At 41.0% G+C, this 23,990-nt stretch overlaps 1 protein-coding gene across 1 annotated transcript; it reads right to left on the reverse strand.

Moving 5' to 3' along the window:
- Nucleotides 1-1,758: 1,758 nt before the first annotated feature.
- Nucleotides 1,759-17,264, reverse strand: LOC149446175 (uncharacterized). Its single transcript, XM_089652791.1, has 4 exons — nt 17,144-17,264; nt 9,581-9,680; nt 8,157-8,404; nt 1,759-2,428 (listed from the first exon to the last, which is right to left on the reverse strand). Exons 1-4 carry the CDS (start codon nt 17,156-17,158, stop codon nt 1,865-1,867), a joined length of 927 nt encoding a protein of 308 aa, XP_089508917.1. The 5' UTR covers nt 17,159-17,264; the 3' UTR covers nt 1,759-1,864.
- Nucleotides 17,265-23,990: the final 6,726 nt, after the last annotated feature.

The following is a 23,990-nucleotide window of genomic DNA, read 5'->3' on the forward strand; positions in this document are numbered from 1 at the left end:
CCTATATAAGACATGCTCAGTCTAGGCCACTTTGCCTGAGCAACTTCCTAGTTGTCGGAGTCCCTGTGTGTTGCTATCTCCTGTATCCTGCATTGACTACTTGTGTACCAACCCCGGCTTTGTTCTCTGACTGTGCTTGTTTTACGCCTGCCCTGACCTCGGCTAGTCTATCGAATTTCTGTGTGTCTCCTCCCACTGTACTCTGCTCCCGTGAGCGGTCTACACATCCTCAGCTGGGAGTACCTGGGGGCCGCAACCTGGTCCCAGCTTGCTGCAAGTCCATCCCCACCATCAAGGGCTCTGGTGAAGCAGCAGGATGGGGCTTAGACTCTGCGCCCTGGGGAACCCCAAGTTGACTATCTACAAGGCCTCACTACCACAGGTGCTGACACTTCTAAATGTTTGTTCTTGCTTTACCTTTGATACACATACTACCAAATGAATATTATTAAAGGAGAAGTGCAGGACTTGAAAAGAATAAACATACATACTTACCTACCTGCTGCAGCATCTATCTGGTGATCACGTGACTGCTTAGTTATTTAATTTATTTTTATTTTAGGTACTTATATAACGCAGTCAATTTTCACAGTGCTTTTACATACATACTTTCATACACACACATACTAGGCCAATTTAGACAGGAGCCAATGAACCTACCAGCATGTCTTTGTAATGTGCTGGAGTACTTAGCGGAAACCCACGCAGGCACAGGGAGAACATGCAAACTCTGGGCACCTAGTACCATGGTTGGGATTTGAACCAACTGCCCTAGTGCTGCTAGGCGGAAGTGCTAACCACTTTGCCACTGTGTTTCCCTCAGTTCTTGGGTCTGTTCTGAGAAGAGAGCGGTCACTGTTAGTCACAGCTCTGTGCTCTGCCCCTCCAGTGCTCACTGGAGCCCTGGGCAAAGGGCAGTGGCATGCTGAGAGGCTGAGCTAGCTGCCAGTCAGGAATCTGGGTAGATCCAGACTTTATTGTCATGATCCTTTTGGTGTCTGGAGCAGCTCTGTGAAATCGGTTGATTTTGGGTCACAAGTACAGTGGGGCAAAAAAGTATTTAGTCGGCCACCAATTGTGCAAGTTGGGTCTTCCAACATGACAATGATCCCAAACATACCGCCCGGGCAACGAAGGAGTGGCTTCGTAAGAAGCATTTCAAGGTCCTGGAGTGGCCTAGCCAGTCTCCAGATCTCAACCACATAGAAAACCTTTGGAGGGAGTTGAAAGTCCGTGTTGCCCAGCGACAGCCCCAAAACATCACTGCTCTAGAGGAGATCTGCATGGAGGAATGGGCCAACATACCAGCAACAGTGTGTGCCAACCTTGTGAAGACTTACAGGAAACGTTTGACCTCTGTCATTGCCAACAAAGGATATATAACAAAGTATTGTGATTAACTTTTTATATTGACCAAATACTACCATAATTTGCAAAAACATTCTTTCAAAATCAGCCAATGTGATTGTCTGGATTATTTTCTCATTTTGTCTCTCATAGTTGAGGTCTACCTATGATGCCAATTACAGGCCTCTCTCATCTTTTTAAGTGGGAAAACTTGCACAATTGGTGGCTGACTAAATACTTTTTTGCCCCACTGTAAGTGCACTCCCAAGACCCACATACAAAATATGGCCAAATAAGCTTTGGTCATACTTTTCTTTTAACATTTGCATCTGCTGTTCCAGTTGTGACGTTTGTTGCCACCACTAGTGATGTGAATTAATCTAAGCGATGAAGGGATTGTATAATCAATCCTAGGTTTCAGAAAAGTTTATTCTATACATAAAGATCCATATTAAGTATTGGTGATAAAGCACAAACAAAAAAGTAAACTACATTCTGAGATATGTAAAAGATGCACTTATTTCTGTATGTCAGGATTCTCAGGTTGCTCAGTAGCTATCTGTTTCTCAACACTGGCTTGCTCTGTTCCTGATCTGAGATAGCTGACAAGACTGGATGCTCCTGCAGCAGAAGCTGAACCTAACCAAGACAAGCCTGTGGCTACAGCTGACCCTGCCACTGATGAACTTGAAGAGATATAAGATCCTAGCTGTTTAACACTAGTAGCTGTGGCTTCCTCTGCTTCTGCAGATCGAGCAACTAAGGACTCTGCCAATGGTGGCATACAATCAGCTGCTGTCAACAACATGGTACCATAGCCAGTAGCATCTACATTAGCTGATACTATTGGAGCCAATGTTTGTGCTCCTGCAGACAGCATGTTGCCAAAAGCAGCTATGCTCTTCCCAGCTGCTGCTCCCAGCACTCCAGACATCGCTGTCAGTCCTTGGCCTGCTAAATCGACTCCCTTGGCTGCGACTGAACCCACAAGATCAGAGTCCATGGCTGAGAACACAGTTTGGACTCCTTTTGCTGCAGCTATTGTCAGTTCTCCAGGAATGGGTGCCAGGTTCCTAATTATCTGGAAATTAAGATATAAATGTCAGTTCAAATGAATGCAATACAAAAACATAGTGACATTGACCATAATGGACAACCAGACATCTTTAGTGTCTCAATCAGTTTATATTTTTCTTTCTTCCCATTCCATTATTAAGACCATTACTCTAACTTTACGGGTGCACATGAAGAATAATAGTAGAATAATAACCATGAAAATTACAATTTACCTCAAATTATATTGAGCTACCTTAAAGGGTAACTCCACTTTCATGCAAAAAAAAATATAGCAAGTAAAAAAATATAGCACATACAAATGCTTTACAAGCCATATTGTAATTTATTGCTCTTAAAATGTACTTTTCATTTTCTGGTACCAAAGAGCTTTTATTGGAAAGGTTTTTGAGTATACAATGCACAAACAGGGGCAAAGACATAGTTCAAAATATAATATGTTAGAGTGGGTCACCCACACAGGGGTACATGAATAGCAGAAAAATGACAACAGTATCAAATAGTTGCTTGGAGCCAAAGTTACACTGAAGTGCAGTAAGGATCACACACAAATCAAGTTTAGAAAGCATGAAATGGGTTGTGTAACCTAACCCCTATTAATATAACCACGTGCACATGCAGGTGCTCGATGGGGTGGCAGGAGCCCTATGAAAGTTCCATCGCACACCTTGGGTGGAAGTGGACCTGAAAAGTTTCCAGATGACAGAGAAGGTGAATAATAGAAAGAAAAGAATAAAAGAAGAGAGAGAAATAGAATAAAAAAAGGGGGGGATATGGGAGGTCAAAGGAGCTTTCACCACAGGGGATAAGCAGCCAGCAAGCATGCCCCTCTAGCACCTGGGAGAGGCAACAGTAAGCGCCCAAATAAAGATGGAGCAGCTTAGTAGCGAAGCAAGAGACTGGCCAATAATCAAGCCATGGCTGCCAAATGGAGAGAAATTTGTTGTGTTTGTCCTCAAGCACTGACGTCAATTTTTCATTTATAAAGAATCCCTGGATCCTGCACTCAACTTCTTCAAAATTCAGTGAAGGTGACTTCCACGCATAGGTATAGTCTGTTTTGTTGTCATAAAAAAAAGAACAAAATGAAGGCACGTGACCGCCGTGGTACGTCTTTGAGTGGTTTAATGCCTATGAAATGTGTTGGCCTTGGACCCTTTGTTTCTTGGGGAATTTTTACAATAAAGCATTGTTGCCCCGATGCCGGAAGCATGAGAAATGACATTGATATAATTTCTCTAGGCTAAAGGAACAGAGTCACAAGACATTGTACTGCTTAAAGCAGATAAGAAGTGTTTGTGAGATTGAACGTGTTTGTGACATCTAGAAATGTTACATTAGACTCCTTAAATTAGAAAAGAACTTGTTTTTGCATTTAAAGATGTCTACTTATTTGAGAAGTTAGAAATCTGTAAGTTTAGGGTAGTTAAGAAGCTGATTTGAAAGAAAAGTGTGATATTGCGAGATAACGTTGTTTGTTCAGTATAGTGGCTGGGCGTGACTCTGTTATCCTCAGGGAACCTTTCTGCTAGCTCCTCCCGGAGTGGGAGTGGCACCCGCCCAGTTCGGGAAAGTTGCCAGAAACAGGGCTTTAAACGAGGAGCCTGAACGAGGTCAAGTGGGGGCCTTTCTATGAGAAAGGGGATGCTCTGACGCTGGGAAACTTACCAAGGTTGTATGGGCTCATCGATTGGTCGCGTTTATGGCTTCCCGTGACTCCCAGTGCATTATGGTTATGATGGGGTGTGTCCCTTCCCATCTTCCCATAGCTTTGGTAATGTATTAATTCTATGCTGTGACGCTGTCAAATAATATGTCTATTTCATGCTGTAATACTCACATTATTATTGGTGTGTGTTATTATGCAGATTGTGATGACTATAAGATATATCCTCCTGTATGTTGTGTGATAATAAAAGTTGAGGTTTTGACAGTGCAAGAATACTGCAGTTGGATTCTGTTATTTCTTGGAGTGTTGAGTGAATGCTATGATGTGCCAGGGCATGTGTTCATTCGGTAGTGGGTCTCTCACATGCTTAGAATAATTAATGGTGTAAATGCTGGTTAAACGTACTTGTGTATTGTGTGTATATGACTTGCTTTTGGTTATTGTGTCCAGCATTGCATTATTGTATCCAGCATTGCATTACAAGTTGTCTATGGAGAAGAGCTTCACCTGGATTTTTCCTAATATTAAGAAGTATAACTGAATAGATCATGTTATATACTCTGGACCATAAGCAATGAGCTACTGGGCAAGATCAACAGATATGAACCATGACCCCTTCAGCTTTGCAGCCTCTGAAGCAAAGTGGGCTATAACCTGGAATGTATTTTGCTATACGTGCCAGTGTGAAACTTCATTAGGACCTTATATGCGTTCTCCAGAGTCTGTATATTGCGGGAGCATTTTGAGATCATCTGTCAAATTGGCACCCAATCCACTTCAGTTAAAGATTCACAAAGGTCCTGTGCCCCAGCAGTACAATATGAAGGTAAAAGTGCAGAAGCACAGCCTCAAATAGAGGCATAAATCAAGGACAGAGCTCCCTTTGTTGTAGCTCTCAATTTGCAGATGGACTTGAAATTCTGCTGGTCGTACATGGATCAAAATTTGGCCAATTCAGCAGGGACCAGCTGAATTTTTATACACTTATGGGCACTATGGATTTTCCCCACTCGATAAGTGCTGCAGACTATAGCTGGCAGTGCTGATCAGTGTATCAAATGTGTGTATGGGGAAATCAAGTCAGTTTTTTCATTCAATCAGAGGGTTGAGTGAGCATGGGCTGCCTAAAGGAGTTGGAGATACCACAGCTTTTCTCATAATAGCACCCCAAGTGCACCAGCTGATAAACATGAATTAGTCCCCCCATTCACAATCAGTATCCAAAAAACTGGGTGAAATGTACAACTTTTTCTTCAGAGCAGAAACAGGTAGGAATCTGTAACAAAGTTTGTTAAAAACCTTGCAATGTACATAGATCACCAAGGGGAGTATTTATTTATTTTTTTTACAACAAAAGTGGAGTTACTCTTTAACTTTTTTGTTGGTGTACTTTAGTTTACTACTCTCTTTGTCAGGCTTAGACTTTCACAATACCAATAAACAAAAATAATATTAAAATAATGTTTCTTTCCAAACAACTAAAAAGACATTTTAAATGTTTTTTAATACCAAATGAAAAAAACACAGACAATATTTGGCAAGTATTCTGGAGAAGATATACACTCACCGGCCACTTTATTAGGTAAACCTGTTCAATTGCTTGGTAACACAAATTACTAATCAGCCTTGCTAAAGTTTAAACCGAGCATCATAATGGGGAAAAAAGGGGATTTAAGTGACTTTGAATGTGGTATGGTCACTGGTGCCAGATGGGCTGGTCTGAGTATTTAAAAAACTGCTGATTTACTGGGATTTTCACACACAACCATCTCTAGGGTTTACAGAGAATGTTTCGAAAAAGAGAAAATATCCAGTGAACGGCAGTTGTGTGGATGAAAATGCCTTGTTGATGTCAGAAGAGAATGCGCAGACTGGTTTGAGATGAAAGAAAGGCAACAGTAACTCAAACAACCACTTGTTACAACCAAGATATGCAGAATACCATCTCTGAATGTACAACATGTCGAACCTTGAAGCAGATGGGCTACAGCAGCAGAAGACCACACCATGTAGTCTGATGGCTAATTCCGGCAGAATAACGCAGCATGTCACAAAGCTCAATCATCTCAAATTGGTTTGTTAAACATGACAGTGAGTTCACTGTACTCCGATGGCCTCCACTCTCACCAGATCTCAATCCAAAAGAGCACCTTTGGGATGTGGTGGAACGGGAGATTCGCATCATTGATGTGCAGCCGACAAATATGCAATAACTGAATGATGCTATCATGTGAAAATGGACCAAAATCTCTGAGGAATGTTTCAACACCTTGTTGAATCTATGACACCAAGAATTAAGGCAGCTCTGAAGGCAAAAAGGGGTCCAACCTGGTACTAACAAGGTGTACCTAATAAAGTGGCCAGTGAGTGTGTATATATATATATATATATATATATATATATATATATATATATATAATATATATATACACACACACATACAGTTCATCCAGAAAGTATTCACAGCGCTTAACTTTTGCCACATTTTGTTTTGTTACAGCCTTATTCCAAAATGGATTAAATTACTTTTTTTCCTCAACCTTCTACAAACAATACCCCATAATGACAACGTGAAAGAAGTTTGTTTTGAAATCCTTGCAAATTATTAAAAATAAAAAAACACATGTACATAAGTATTCACAGCCTTTGCCATGACACTCAAAATTGAATTTAGTTGACTGGACATGATTAGGAATGGCATAAACCTGTCTATATAAGGTCCCACAGTTAACAGCACATGTCAGAGCACAAAGCAAGCCATGAAGTCCAAGGAATTGTCCGTAGACCTCCGAGACAGGATTGTATCAAGGCACAGATCTGGGGAAGGGTACAGAAAAATTTCTGCAGCATTGGTCCCAATGAGCACAGTGGCCTCCATCATCCATAAATGGAAGAAGTTTGGAACCACCAGGAATCCTCCTAGAGCGGGCCGCCCGTCCAAAATGAGTGATCGAGGGGGAAGGGCCTTAACCAAGGAGGTAACCGAGCACCCGTGGTCACTCTGAAAGAGCTCCAGTGTGGAGAAAGGAGAACCTTCCAGAAGAACAACCATCTCTGCAGCACTCCACCAATCAGGCCTATATGGTAGAGTGGCCAGACGGAAGCCACTCCTCAGTAAAAGGAAAATGGCAGCCCGCCTGGAGTTTGCCAAAAGGCACCTGAGGGACTCTCAGACCATGAGAAACAAAACTCTCTGGTCTGATGAAACAAAGATTGAACCCATTGGCCTGAATGCCAAGCATCATGTCTGGAGGAAACCAGGCACCGCTCACCACCTGGCCAATACCATCCCTACGGGGAAGCATTTTGGTGGCAGCATCATGTTGTGGGGATGTTTTTCAGCGGCTGGAACTTGGAGACTAGTCAGGATCAAAGGAAACATGAATGCAGCAATGTACAGAGACATCCTTGATGAAAACCTGTTCCAGAGCGCTCTGGACCTTAGACTGGGGCGACGGTTCATCTTTCAACAGGACAACGACCCTAAGCACACATCCCACATAATAAAGGAGTGGCTACGGGCCAACTCTGTTAATGTCCTGGAGTGGCCCAGCCAGAGCCCACACTGGAACATCTCTGGAGAGATCTGAAAATGGCTGTGCACCAACGCTCCCCATCCAACCTGATGGAGCTTGAGAGGTACTGCAAAGAAGAATGGGAGAAATTGCCCAAAATAGGTATGCCAAGCTTGTAGCATCATACTCAAAATGACTTGAGGCTGTAATTGGTGCTAAAGGTGCTTCAACAAAGTATTGAGCAAAAGGCTATGAATACTTATGAACATGTGTTTTTTTCATTTTTAATAAATTGCAAAGATTTCAAAACGAACTTCTTTCACGTTGCCATTATGGGGTATTGTTTGTAGAATGTTGAGGAAACAGATTAATTTAATCCAATTAGGAATAAGGTAACCTAACAAAATGTGGCAAAAGTTAAGTGCTGTGAATATTTTCTGGATGCACTGTACACACACATATATATATATATATATATATATATATATATATATACACATACACACACACACAGTATATGCTGGTAAAATTCAGTCATAAACTACACTTACAATATCCAGATTTCCACGGCCATATTTCAGTTCAAAAGTAAAATCTCGGCAGCTGGACCCATAGGGTTTACTCTCGCCCACTATCTGCAGAGCAGTTTTTACCACTTCATCGTTGGGCACAGGGGTCAGGTCATGATGAATGTTGTTCACTTTATACTTGCATCCCTTTGCCTCAGTCTCCAGTGTAGTTTTCTCAACAACATTGGACTCTCCATGTACAGCATCATCACCACTACCAATAATCCTGCCTGGGAACACACAATGGTGTCTAAATCAATATAAACGACTAACAGATAAATCAAGTTCATTAAAAAAATGTAAATATGTGTTCTTCAGGTTTTATTAAGATTTTCTGATCTTAACCTAAAGTTTACTGAACATTTTTGTGTGTTGCAGTGCCTGAGCCCCCTTTGGCACTATTTTTTATTAGTGCTCTTAGAGCCAGTTATCGTGTTAGCCGAGTTACATTATGAGATCTTACCTGCAACTAGTGTTCTGTATAATATGCGAAATCTTGGATTCCAATAGAAAATAGAGGGGTGGACTCCATGCGACTTCAACAGTTGTCTCAGACAAGGATCCAAGTTTAATGTAGACAGGAAATGACTTTTTAACAATGGGTTTTCACATGCTACCACAATTTTAGAAGGAATTACCTAACTAGCAACTCATGCTGTGTTTGAGGAGGTTCTTCTTTCCCATAAAACTATTGCTCTTTTAGATAAATAGATATGTGTTTTGGACATAGTTGAAGAGAATGTAAAGTGATTTTGTACTTATTTTCATTATTATTATTATTATGGTCAGGACTAAAAATACATTTAAAAATGTATCTTTTTGTCTGGGAAAATCTAAAATATTGATTATGAATATGTTATTATGAATATTTTGCATTCTTTTCTGCAGTCAGCAGGTGAAGCTCTAGTATCTTTTTTTTGGATTTTTAGTTGTGTATCCTTAACTGCTTTGTTGAAGAAAAAATCTCAAACCTAAGTGGATGATTCTGAGCAGTGATTAATTCCCAAGACTTTATAGTAATTTGATAGCCGAGCAGAACAAAGATATCTATTTATCAGTCAGAATTGAGATATTTAACTTTTGGAAGGTGACCACACTTGATATGAACCCTCCAATTATTTAAGCATTCTAATCTTTTTTAGCTGAAGGGTGTTTTAGAGATCAGGTATGCTAAAAACCATTTTATTCATCCAAAGGTACATTAAAGTATATTTGTAAATGTGAGGTATTAAGCACACTATCTAAATTTTCAATTGTGTGTTCTACACTCAGAGATCCAGAGATAAATATCTTTGAAATTAGTGTATTTAGAATGTATTTGACAATAATTATAACACAGAACTTAATTTTTTCACGCCTTGATTTTTATTGCTACCTAGGATGCATGGTTCCTCCTAAGCACCTACCTGTTAAATGTACAATATGTCCATCACCTACATACACAGCCCAGTGGCGATGTCCAGGTTGCAAGATTTCAATGATATCTCCATCTGTAAAGGTGGAATACTGAAATAAGAAAAAAAAAGTAATTAGCCCCATTAATAAAATTGTGACTCAGATCCACTCAGATTTTGGATTTTGTTTGCTAAGGTCTAGATCACAACTGGATTCTATGTTTATTATAAGCAGAGATGTAGAAGAAAGTGGGCAGTATACTGTCCATCAGTGATGGGCCGAACACCCCCCTGTTCTGTTCGCGGTTGAACATTCGACCTTATGAGCTGCAGACTTCAAACTTAATGCACGTCTATGGGACTCGACCTTGTTAGTTGCAAGTTATTGGCCATAAAAGGGGTATGGGGACTTGAGTACTGCCCTGAAGGACATGAATCAGTGTAAAAAAATGTTCAAAAAGTACAGCTTTTAAAGGGGCAGTCATTTTTCATTGCTTAAAGTAAAAAAAAATAAAAAACAAAAAAGGAAAAATCCCTTTAAATATCATGCCTGGAGGGCATGCATATCTGTACAAAGTTGCATATCTGTACAATGTATAGAACCTGCTGCAGCAGGACTGACATTTTTTATAAAAACAAAAACGGCCTGCGGTAAAAAAAAAAGCATGTGGCGTTCCCCCTAAAAGCCATACCAGGCCCCTTAGGCCTGTTAGGACTTTTAAGGGGAACTCCACTCCCCAGAGATGGGGAAAAAAAGGTGGGGTTCCCCCTAAATTCCTACCAGACCCTTGATCCGAGCACAGGCCTGACAGACCAGGAAAGAGGGGGGGACGATCGAGTGCCCCCCTTCTTGAACCGTACTAGGCCACATGCCCTCAACATGGGGGAGTAGTTGGGGTGTGGGGGGGGGCTCTTCCCCAAAACCCTTGGCTGTGGTTGTGGGGGTCTGCAGGAGGTGACGTATCGGAATCTGAACAAGGAGGCCCCTAGATCCTGGGCGCGCCCCCCCGTGTGAATGAGTATGGGGTAGATAGTACCCCTACTGATTCGCCAAAAAAGTGTAACATGTGAATAAATACACAGTTTTTTTATTTAATAAAAAAAAAGCCCAAAACATTTTGTAATCCATCGCAAATCACAGCATCCATGGTTGTCGTGATGACGCCGACTTGCCGAAATAAAAAAAAAAATTGATGCCTGCCAACCCGTTCGCACCCGCCAAGCACTTGTTGCTGACATTTTTGCTGGTCAGATGTAAACAACTGGGCGAAACTAGCGGTGATGTCACAAAAGCATTGCACCTGACCTATGGTCAGGTACATTGCTTTGGCCAATCACAATGTAGTGTCAGAGTGCAGTGCATTGTGGGGTGAGGCGGGCGAAACAGCCTGCCAAACACACGAACAGCCGATGTTCGACTCGAACATCACTACTGTCCACTAGTTATTGGTGAGATGACAAAGGTTTTATATTAGTAATATCGCAGGCTGTTCCTTACCCTTCTGTTACCTGCAGTGAAATAGCCATGCTCGCATTTTAAATTCTAATCCATATACAAGGCATACGTACAATACTCCCTGCTCTGGTGTTAATGATCTTACAGATTTTTGCCCTTCATAGATCAAAGAATTTTTTTACATTTTTGTTACTGATTTAGAGGCCACTGTTTGATGCTCTTGTTCCCTGTAAGTGCAATTTTAAAATAAAAGATAAGCTTTTAATATGGTTTTATGCTATGAGGATCTGTTTTAAGCTATGTATCCTTACATATGACACTAAACCTTTTTTCAGTCAAGGCACCCTTTAAAATTATCAACAATCTTGAGGCACCCTTTAAAATTATAGACAGTCTCAAGGCACCCCACTCTAAAATGTAAAAAAATATTCTAATAGCTTTACCTATTTACCTAGTAACACCCACACATGTAGGACACCCAATTTTAGGGGGATTTATTCTTTCAATGCAAATACATTTTTGCACACCGGTACTGAATAGTATTCCAATGTTTCTCTTCTCCCTCAAGTTCTCTCTGCAACTCAGCTAGTTTGCCCCTATTACTAACAGAGAGGGGTAGGGGAGTGTCAAACAAGGATGCCATGTAGGCGACCGTCATTCTCCATATTAACTGATGGCATCATTGGTTGTTAGGATGCTGGCGGCTAGAAGGTTGTAATGGTGCACAATGAAAACCTGAGGCTTTGTGTAACTAAAAGGCAGGCTTGATCCATCCGTTGGCTTGCATACAGTTTTTGGGCAATGTTTAGGCAGTTTGCTGAGGCACCCCTGAAGAAACGTCAAGGCAACCCAAGGTGTGTTGCATTACCTTCAACCAGTAAATCACACATTTGTGCCAGTACTCAGGATAATTGTATATATACTGTGACAAATGGTCTTGGATAATGCAAGAGGTAGTTGTGAAATGGATATATATTGCACCTAGACTGTGGAATTTTCTCTGATAAAAGGATTCTACTTCAGTTTTTTTTCCACCTGGCTAAGAAATGCATTATTATTCTAGGATGACACATCTCTGTACTAAGATACCGTAGGGAACAGTTATTTATGGGAAAGCACCTGATGTGGTGTGCCAATGAATGTAATATAGAATGTGAAGGTAGGACAGTTAATAGGTAATTTATTTATCTGTTTCTAAAACTTGTAATACATGTAATTTATAGTGATCAGCTGAACATACCTGGGTTTAGTCTAGGTTCACACCTTTTCCGCAGCGTTTTGCGAAAATGCACAGTAGTCCATTTAACATGGTTTCCTTCAAACTCAACTCCAAATTATACACCTTTTACTCTATCCTTCTTCCATTTGTCTCCAGCTTATCTGGGTCCCTGGGTAATACCCCCTTCTTCCTTTATATTCCCTCCCCCTCCTCTTCCCTTTCCCTGGCTTGTCTTTCGCTCTTCCTATTTCTCACCTAGAACCTCAGCTACTCCACCTGCCTTTCCTTTTCCCCCTCACACCTTTAGCTGTCTTGCTCTTCCTCTCCCTTTAGTCCCCTTCTTCTTCTTCCATATTCTAATATTTCTCTTATTATACATTCTGTTATTATACATTTTTTTTCTATCTATTATCCTCCTATCCAACCCCCGTTTTCTTTCCCGAGTTCATTCCTTTTTGAGTTACCCCCTTTTGTAAGCTAGTGGCAGACATCAATTGACATCTATGTACATCTCAAGCATCAAACCTTAGACTTCTTCATGTAAATCACAACCTCACCTTCTTTCTTTAACTCATAATCACTACTCGATACCATTTTGTCTTCCTCCCCACACCCGCCATCTTCTCATCACCCTCATACTGAACTCCTCCTATTTTATCCGTATATGCAAACCTTTTAACCCGGTGATATATAAGTGTTTTCTCATAATTACCTTCATTACAATATGTGTTTGATGATTGCTGCATCACAACCCTCTTAGTCAGATATGATGTTACAGTTACATATATGTCATATGTGTACTCGCCACTTTGCAGTGTTTTTGTGAAAACCCAATAAATATTCTTTAAAAAAAAAATATGGTTTCCTATGGGACACGTTCACACGTTTTCACCCGGTGCGTCTTTTGAAAAGAGTCAGGGACTTTTTAAAATGCAAAACGTTGCATTTGTGGTTCTATAGACTTCAATAGAGACGCTACAGAAAAGCACATAGTGTGTTTCTAATGCATTTTGCGTTTTAATCTGCCTAGCAACAAGCAAAATAAAAAAAGGCAAAATTAATCAAAAACACGTCAAAAACACATGTGCAAAAACGCATAATGCATTGCATAAAGCACTGCAGAAGTGAATCAAACGCAAACTGCATAGGTGTGAACTTAGCCTTAGACAGGTTTGGTGAATGTTACTAAAGTTTGGGTGCCAAAACTGCATGACACTGAAGTCAATGGGAGCCAAATGTTAAAACAAAAATGAATGGCCATTTTCTAGGTTAATAGGAAAGCGATTGTGAAACAAACGGCATGGATGGATGGCCACTGCCCTGGTGAACATGTGCCAAAGCAATAAACTTCATTTTATTAATGCCGAAAGTGAAACAATAAAAATGCAATGTTCTATTAAATAGCCAAACAGACTTAAAAAAATATTTTTTTTCTTTGGAACATTTCCTAAAAGTCAGTGACCAGCCTCCCCCCTGCCATTTGTTTGACAATCCTCTGCCTATTAGCCCATAAAGTTGTCAGAACTGTTTTTTTCCCTAATGTTCTACTTTCATTGATTTCAGTGGTGTTTGGATTTTGCACCCTTTAGTAATGTTGGCTTGAACCTGCATGAACCCAAACTCAGGCAGGCTCAGTTCATCACTACCCTCAACCAGTAAATCACACATTTCTGTCAGTACCCAGGATAATTGTATATATACTGTGACAAATGGTCTTCGAGGATGCGAGAGGTAGTTGTGGAATGGGTATATATTGCACCTAGATTGTGGAATTTTCTCTGAAAAAAGGATTCTTCAGTTTTTTTTCCACCTGGCTAAGAAATGCATTATTGTTCTAGGATGACACATTTCTGTACTAAGATACAGATTCTACCGCAGGGAGCAGTTATTTATGGGAAAGCACCTGATGTGGTGTGTCAATGAATGTAATGTAGAATGTGAGGGTAAGGCAGTTAATAGGTAATATATTTATCGGTTTACAAAACTTGTAACAATTGTAATCGATAGTGATCAGCTGAAGATACCTGGGTTTAGACAGATTTGGGGAATGTTACTAAAGTCTGGGTGCCAAAACTGGACAACACTGAAGTCAATGGGAGCCAAATGTTAAAACAAAAATGAATGGCCATTTTCTAGGTTAATAGGAAAGGGATTGTGAAACAATTGGCATGGGTGGCTGGCCACTGCCCTGGTGAACAAAGCAATAAACTTTAGTGTATTAATGCCTAAAGTGAAAAAATAAAAATGAAAAATTCTATTAAATAGCTAACCAGAATTAAAAATATTTTATTGTGTGGATTTTTCTCTGATAAAAGGATCCGACTTAAGTTTTTTTTTTCCACCTGGCTAAGAAATGCATTATCATTTTAGGATGACACATCTCTGTACTAAGATACAGATTCTACCGCAGGGAGCAGTTATTTATGGGAAAGCACCTGATGTGGGGTATCAATGAATGTAATGTAGAATGTGAGGGTAAGGTAGTTAATAGGTAATATGTGCCAAAGCAATAAACTTTATTTTATTAATGCCCAAAGTCAAATAATAAAAATGCTAAATTCTATTAAATAGCATGCCTAGGGGATGCCCTGACCCTGCCTGTGAAGCGGTCCAACTGTGCGATGTATATAACCTACAGCAGCAAAACTTACATTTAGGCTCAGTTCACACTGCCGCAACTCGGGATCCAACTTGTGAGACCCCAAGCCATATGACATGTGAAATCCCATGTTAGTCAATGAGAGCTGTCTTAATTAGCACTACTAAAGTCGTTCCAACTTTAGAAAAGGTTCCTGTACTACTTCATTGCGATTTCTATCTGACTTGTGCCTATATACTTTAATAGAAGTTGCCTCCAAGTCGGATCCTCATCTATATTAATGTGATTTGGATCCGACATTACAGGAAGATTACCCAGGCATTCACTGAAAGTTGCTTCAAAGTAGTCGCCTGGCAGAGTCGCACTGCAAGTCGCACGACTTTCAGGTAGCAGTAGTATGAACCGAGACTTAAAAAGAAAAAAGTGTGTTTAAATTGCTTATATTTCTCTGGAATAGAAGCCTCTGAAAATGTATCTCTTTGAGGCAAGTCTGAACTCTACTTTTTTCAAATGTTAAGGCCACTAGCAGTTTTCAGTATTTACCAATTCAGGGAGTGTTGGATGCCTGCATTCTCCACCGTGCACTGTGGTTACATCTGCTAGCACCACACTGGTAAATCACTGGATGAAAGTTTGTCTGATTATATGTGTAAATTCTCAGTACATATGATGGCTTGATGTATGTACTTCAAAACTACTTAACATTTTTGTTTGCTTTTAACATTTGATTGAGTAAATTGATAATAAAAATGCATATACTGTTAGGCAGACCATACATGATTCTTTTTCTTTTTTTTGGTTCAATCAGCATGTTGAACGAAAAAAAAACAAAAACTGGCCATAGATGGTGCGATTCTCTTTCCTGCAACCATGGGTTGCAGGGAAAAAAAAAGTAATTGCTCGATTCCCCAACCAACACAGTGGAGCTTCTGGCGGGGGAGGCCCTGGGTCGGAAATGTCCCTGCTGGGAAAACAGTGATTATCGCTAGCGGCTATAGCAGCTGGTAACAATTGCATAAAAATTCCGACATGCTGGTTGTACCCAAGTTGTACATCAATCGAATTGAGTAACTCAGCTTGCCCATAGATGGTTCAGATCTCAGCTGGTCCCTGCCGAATCTGCCAGATTTGAACCATTTATGGCTAGCTTAATTCAATGTGGATGGGGAATCACTCCCGCTGAGCTATTGTATTCTACCATTTGGGAGCCTTCCTGCTCAGGAAAAACCTGACAGATTGCTTGTACACAAGTCAATCAATAGATTGCCCATACTATTTGAAATTTGGCCAGTCCTTGCTGAACTGCCCAAATTTCGATCCACAATTGGCTGGTTTTAGAAATTTGTGCAAGAAAATTTTTCATCCTGCTCCTCTGAATTTTCTTCTCACTGTGGTAAAGAACCCATAATTTTGATTGCAGTTAGGTTTCGAAAATTGAATGACCTTTCCTAAAACGAAATATTCCAAATGAAATTCTATTAGTGTATGGCCTACTTACATATTCAGAGGTTTTCAGTTAGCTTTTATGTTTTTTTTAAAGATGCAGAGTAGCTGTAAACTCTTAGCAGGAAACCTTCCCCCTTACACTATCTCTAGACTTAACCTCTGACCCCTACACTAATCTATTCACCTAAGCCAAGTCCTAATACTAAAGTGAGGCCTCTTTGTTCCATATCCTCACAAATTGCATTGACTAAAGTTGCCCATATATATGGATCAAAATACGTCTGGTTCAGCGAGGACCAGACAAATTTTAATCCATGTATGGGCAGGGGGGTTGTACAGAAGTTGTTTCACCCTGTTGGATTTCCCCCACTCGATCAGCATCGCCAGCTATAGCCAGCAAAAACAATCAGTGTATTCCAATGGATGGGAATAGATGGATAGAATTTAAGATGAAAATTCATAGGAAAAGTCTTGTGTGAAAATTCTAATGTTCAAAAGATTTTGTTTGCTTTTAAACATTTGATTTTGGAATGAATGGACTGAACAAAAAAACACATACACTGTTAGAAATTCATTCATTCAAGAAACATTTACCATCCTACTTTGAATTTTCTCATCACTGCAGTTGAAATTGAAGGTTGATTTGACTAAATATAAAAATGAACAAACTTTCTTACAACATTCTTTTCCTACACATGTTAGTTGAAGTTCTACAAATCTATGGCTAGCTTAACAGGAGTATCTGATAACAGTACTGCAACCAAGCTGGGCAAAGCAAAAACACATAGGCTCACGTATACTAAAACCTACCAACGGCAATAATATAGGCAATATAATAATATACCATCTACCCACCGATTCCAGTGACATGTCTGGCTTTGTGTGTCTCTGGCTTGATGTGTGGATGCTAAGATTCCTTATTTATTAGAAAGTAGCAGAGAGTTGCACAACAATCCCAGTTTATGTGTTTGTCAGAGATCAAACTTCATTAATAATAAAAACAGAGACATTCCTGGGGTATACAGGATCTTCCAGTAAAAGATAACACATCAGCAATAACTTGCCACCGATATAGAAACTGACACCACTAACCAGCATGTTAAATGACTCAATAAACATAGTCATATGAGTGTGCTATGGGGCACTGATAGATTAGGAAATTGCAAAAGCCATTTACAAATTCATAGCAAAGCAATAATTTTAAAGGCAAACTAACATTTTACTAATTAAAATATAAAAAATACAAGCCGCTAAATACACACAGTCAAGTTTATCACAGTACATGTGTATTTAGCTTTTCTTGTGTCTGTACCAAGGCCAAACATTCCAGGGTATGTAAACTTTTGATCATGGCCATTTGGGTGATTTTTGTTATCATTAATATTTAAAAAGGAGCCAAACAACTATTTGATAATAAATGGCTTCATATGATCATCATCCTTCAATAAAAGAGCATTTTTTAACATGATCAGTCATATTTTCAATATCAGTGCCAAAATGTCACAATTTCTGCCAGGGTATGCAAACTTTTGAGCACAACTGCGTATATAATATATATATATATATATATATATATATATATATATATACACACAGTATATAGACATACATACATACACACACGTAGGTCCATATATATTTGGACACAGGTACAATTTTAGTTTTTTTCAGCTATTTACCAAAACATATTCAAGCTATAGTTATATAATGAATATGGGCTGAGAGTGCACACTCTCAGGTTTAATTTGTGGGTATATACATCCAAATAGGAGGAAGGGTTTAGGAATAACAGCTCTTAAGAGTAGCCATCCCCCCTTTTTCAAGGGACCAAAAGTAATTAGACAAATGAATATATTCATAAATAAAATGTTCATTTTTAATATTTTGTTGAGAGTCATTTACTGCCGATGACTGCCTGAAGTCTGGAACCCATGGACATTACCAAAGACTGGGTTTCCTCCTTCCTGATTCTTTGCCAGGCCCTAACTGCAGCTGTCTTCAGTTGTTCTTTGTGGGTCTTTCTGCCTTTAGTTTTGCCTTCAGCAAGTGAAATGCATGCTCAATTGGGTCGAGATCAGGTGATTGACTCGGCCATTGCAAAATATTCCACTTCTTTTCCTTCAAAAGCTCCTGGGTTGCTTTTGCAGTGTGTTTTGGATCATTGTCTATCTGTTTTGTTAAGCACAGTCCAATCAATTTTGCTGCATTTGGCTGAATCTGAGCTGACAGTATATCTCTAAACACTGCAGAATTCATCCGGCTGTTTCTGTCTTCTGTCACATCATCAATAAACACCAATGACCCTGTGCCACTAGAAGCCATGCATGCCCATGCCATCACACTGCCTCCACCATGTTTTACAGATGATGTTGTGTGCTTTGGATCATGAGCTGTTCCAAGCCTTATCTACACTTTTTTCTTCCTGTCATTCTGGTACAGATTAAACTTGGTTACATCCGTCCAAAGAATGCTTTTCCAGAACTGGTCTGGCTTTTCTAGAGGTTTTGTGGGAAAGTCTAATCTGGCTTTTCTATTGTTCAGGCTTATGAATGGATTGCACCTTGTGGTGAACCCTCTGTAGTTGCTCTCGTGAAGTCCTCTCTTGATTGCAGACTTTGACAATGATACGCCCACCTCCTGGAGAGTGTCCTTCACTTGTCTGGTTGTTGTGAATAGATTTTTCTTTACCATGGAGAGGATCCTGCGATCATCCATGTTGTCTCCCATGGACGTCCATGCCTTTTTATGTTGCTGAGCTCACCAGTGTGTTCTTCTTTCCTCAAAATGTACTGAACTGTTGATTTGGCCACTCTTAATGTTGCTGCTATCTCTCTGATGGATTTGTTTCATTTTTGAAGCCTTACAATGGCCTGTTTCACTTGAATGGACAGCTCCTTTGAACGCATGATGTAGATTCACAGCAATAGATTCCAAATGCAAATACCACACTTAGAATCAACTCCAGACCTTTTACCTGCTTAATTGATGAATAAATAACAAAGGAGTAGCCCACACCTGGCCATGAAACAGCTTTTGATTCAATTGTCCAATTACTTTTGGTCCCTTGAAAAAGAGGGGATGGCTTCTCATAACAGCTGTAATTCCTAAACCCTTCCTCCAATTTGGATGTACATACCCTCAAATTAAACCTGAGAGTGTGCACTTTCAGCCCATATCCAGTATAGAACTATAGCTTGAATATGGTTTGGCAAATTCCTGAGAAAAAAATATTATATATATATATATTTTTTTTTTTGTATATTTTTAGATGGTACATATAGTTACTTGGTTGCATCACTAGCAATGTATGAACAAATTTGTACCGTTTACGTTGCACCAATAAAAAAAAAAAAATCAGCGTATAAAATAGGTTTTTTTGAATTGGTAATTGATTCTAAGATGTTTTCAACAGCAACCAACCAACTGAAGAGGAAGGATTCATCTGGGGTCTGAGGAGGTACACCAAAGGGGACTTTAGTGCTGCTTAAAGAGACAGTCTTATTGTCGGATCCACTTTTTGTACAGTATTGTTGCTAAGAGGTTTGTAGTTCCTTGGGCATCCCATATACCCCTAGACACCATTCAAGTTGTTACCTACTTAAAAACAACTAAAAATCAGCTCAAGGACTGTATTACTGACTCTTAGTGTGCAAGTGTGGAAAATGCGTGTTGCCTGGCTGTACAGAGTTTAGGGGGACTCAAACAAATCTAGCAGCCCTCAAGAGGGTAATGCTATAGATATAATAATTTCTACCTTGTATTTTAGTTATTTCTAGCTTGAACCTATTAATGTAAATAATCTTGAAATTTGTAAACTTACTTTTTGAAGATCCCCACACATTTACTTCCTTCAGTTCTGTGACACATATTCAGTATGGTTTGTTGATATGCACTCCTGTGTCACATAATTCACAGAGCCTTCTACAAAACTACAGGAATCACTGCTTGCAGGCAGCCAGGCACCATGGGATATGTAGTCCTTAGAAGCTGAAAGTGAACAGCAGAAGAAAATCTGAAAAGCATGCAGGATATTGTGGAAAGTGATGACCAGCAGACAAGGCAGCACTCACAACATGAAAGGAGATTTTTCAAGTAAGCTTCTACTGGATTGTCAAATAAATCCATTGATTGCTATTACAATGCTGATGCTATAAAATGAAAGTGTATGCTCTGATCATAGATTCCTTTTAACTGCTGTTGTCCACATAAAACATATGCGTGGCAGCAAAAGGGTGGGCTTCAATGCCAACATGCTGCACATATGCGTCACTGAGCAGTTGGTGTTTCTGTGCCGGGAGCACTCACTGTGTTCTCTCAGCACAGAAACCGAGCTGTCAGAAACAGCCCCTGGTCCCCAATAATGATCAGTAGCCAGTGAAGCTGGCTCCCAATCATGTGACCACTGTCCACTCCCCCAAGCATAACAGTAGCATTAAAGGGATGCCAGGGCTGGGCGGGAAGTGGTTAAAGCGGAGATCCTCCCAAAAGGGGACGTTCCGCTTTAAGGACTGCTCCCTGCTCCCCATTAAGGATTGGCACCTTTCGGGGGGCGGGGGGGAGCGGGTACCCAAATTTGACAGGTACCCACTTCCAGTCCGATCCCCTAGGTGATCGGAAATAGGTGGTGTCCTCCTTCCCTGTAGTCTTTTGGGACATATGACAGGTCCCAGAAGACTACAGGACCATTCATGAAGCACAGCACTACTCACGCATGCGCAGTGGGTACCCGGCTGTGAAGCTATCACAGCCAGGTGCCCACATTGAAGATGCCAGCCTCCTGGAATGCAGGACGGCTGGTGAAACGGGCTGCGGGGGACACACCACGGTACCGAAGGACAGGTAAGTGGCTGTTTTTAAAAAGTCAGCTGCTACAGTTTTTGTAGCTGTAGACTTATTTTTTGACAGGGTGAGTGGAACTCCGCCTTAAGTTTATTACAGTTTTTTTTAAACTTCCAGTTTAGGCCAATTCTGACATTTCTCTCACACGTTAATATTAGTATTTGTTTGCTAGAAAATTACTTAGAACCCCCAGACATTATATATTTTATAAGCTGAAGCTTAGGACAATAAAATGACATACAGTTGTGTTCAAAATAATAGCAGTGTGTTGAAAAAAGTGAATAAAGCTCAAAATCCTTCTAATAGCTTTTATTTCCATACACACAAATGCATTGGGAACACTACACATTCTATTCCAAATCAAACCATGAAGAGAAATATGTCAATTTTGTGTTGTTCCTCTAAAATCAATTGAAGAAAAGTGAATGTTAGACTGTTTAAAAAAATAGCAGTGTTTGTATTCTTCTTTACAAACTCAAACATTCACTATATAAACTGAAAAATGTTTGAAGGTTTTGCTCTCCTTTGAAATCACTTAATTAATATTTAGTTGTATAAGCACTGTTTCTGAGAACTGCTGTACATCTGTGTTGCATGGAGTCAACCAACTTCTGGCACCTGTGAATAGGTATTCCAGCCCAGGATGATTGGACTACATTCCACAGTTCTTCTCTATTTCTTGGTTTTGCCTCAGAAACTGAATTTTTGATGTCACCCCACAAGTTTTCTATTGGCTTAAGATCCGGGGATTGGGCTGGCCACTCCATAACGTCAATCTTGTTGGTCTGGAACCAAGATGTTGCACGTTTACTGCTGTGGCTTGAATTCAGTGTTTGGGGGTCGTCTGACAAACTGTCTCCGGCCACTAGACCCAAAAAGAACAATTTTACTTTCATCAGTCCACAAAATGTTGCGCCATTTCTCTTTAGGCCAGTCAATGTGCTCTTTGGCAAATTGTAACCTCTTCAGCACGTCTTTTTTTCAACAATGGGACTTTGCGGGGGCTTCTTGCAGATAGCTTGGCTTCACATAGGCGTCTTCTAATTATTATTATTATTATACAGTGTTTATATAGCGCCAGAAGGTTTGCTCAGCGTTGTACATTAAAGTGGGGGGACAGTACATGAGAGCTTACAATCTAGGAGGGAGGGGGTAGAGGTACAGGAGGAAGTGGCTGAGGAGGATGGAGTGGTAGGAGGAGTGGAGGAGAACGGCTGATAGGTGAGGGTGGGGTAGGCTTGCCTGAAGAGATGGGTTTTCAGGGTGTGCCTGAAGGTGAGGAGGGTAGGTGACAGTCTGATGGATTGGGTTAGGGAGTTCCAGAGGATGGGGAAAGCCCTGGAGAAGTCCTGCAGTCAGGCGTGGGAGGAGGAGACCAGGGAGCTAGAGAGTAGGAAGTCTTGTGAGGAGCGAAGGACACGGGTAGAGTGATATTTGGGTATCAGGTCAGTGAGGTAGTTTGGGGCAGCGTTATGAATGGCTTTGTATGTCAGAGTTAGTAATTTGAATTTAATGCGTTGGGCAATCGGGAGCCAGTGAAGGGATTGGCAGAGGGGGGTGGCAGAAGTGGAGCAGTTGGTGAGGTGGATGAGTCTAGCCGTTGAGTTCAGGATAGACTAGAGCGGGGATAGCATTTGTCGGGGTAGGCCGGTGAGAAGGGAGTTGCAGTAGTCTAGGCGTGAGATAATAAGGGAGTGTACGAGTTGTTTAGTGGTGTCTGGGGTGAGGAACATACGTATCTTGGAGATGTTGCGGAGGTGGAGCCTGCATGAATTTGATAGTGATTGGACATGAGGTTGGAAGGAAAGGTTTGAGTCCAGGGTGACACCTAGGACTTTGGCGTGTGGGGTGGGATTGATGGTGGTGTTGTTAGTCGTGATGGAGAGGATGGGGGGGGGGGGGGCACGGGCTGGGGGGAAAACTAGGAGCTCAGTTTTGGAAAGGTTTAACTTGAGGAAATGGAGCGACATCTAGTCTGATATGTCGTTTAGGAGGTGGGTGATGCTGGCGGAGAGTGAGGGGGTGAGGTGAGAGTTGGAGAGGTAAATTTGTGTGTCATCGGCATAGAGGTGATAGTTGAAGCCGTGGGAGTGTATCAGTTTGCCAAGGGAGGAGGTGTAGATGGAGAAGAGAAGGGATCCGAGGACAGAGCCTTGGGGGACCCTAACAGAGATGGGGAGAGAGGGGGAGGTGGCAGCGTTATAGGTAACGCTGAAGGAGCGTTGGGATAGGTAAGAGGAGAACCAGGAGAGAGCAGAGTCCCTGATGCCAAGGGAGTGTAGTTTAGTAAGGAGGAGGGGGTGGTCGACTGTGTCGAAGGCCGCGGAGAGGTCGAGGAGTAGGAGGACTGAGTAGAGGCCATTAGCTTTGGTGGTTAGCAGGTCGTTAGTGATTTTAAGTAGAGCAGTTTTGGTGGAATGTAGGGGACGGAAGCCAGACTGTAGTGGATCAAGGAGGTTGTTGTCAGTGAGGTGGGCGCTTAGGCGATTGTAGACTAAGCGCTCAAGGAGCTTGGAAGTGAGTGGCAGCAGGGAGATGGGTCTAAGGTTGTTCAGGTCACTGGGGTCCAGGGAGGGTTTTTTGAGTATAGGGGTGATGTGCGCGTGCTTTAGGGGGGAGGGGAATGCGCCAGTAGAGAGGGAAAGATTGAAGATGTGGGTGAGGGAGCGAATCATGGAGGAGGGGGGTGACCGGAGGAGTTGTGAGGGGATAGAGTCCAGGGGGCAAGAGGTGAGGTGGGCTTCAGTGAAGACCTTAGTGACCTCCTCAGTGGTAGCAGGGTTGAAGGAGCGGGGTGTTGGGGAGGTTATAGTATAATTGTAACAGTACTCACAGGTAACTTTAGACCTTCTTTGATCTTCCT

This window comes from Staurois parvus, unplaced genomic scaffold, assembly GCF_062004578.1.
Source record: "Staurois parvus isolate SC_StPar_1 unplaced genomic scaffold, SC_StPar_1.0 ptg000694l, whole genome shotgun sequence".
In the NCBI taxonomy this organism is placed as follows: domain Eukaryota; kingdom Metazoa; phylum Chordata; class Amphibia; order Anura; family Ranidae; genus Staurois; species Staurois parvus.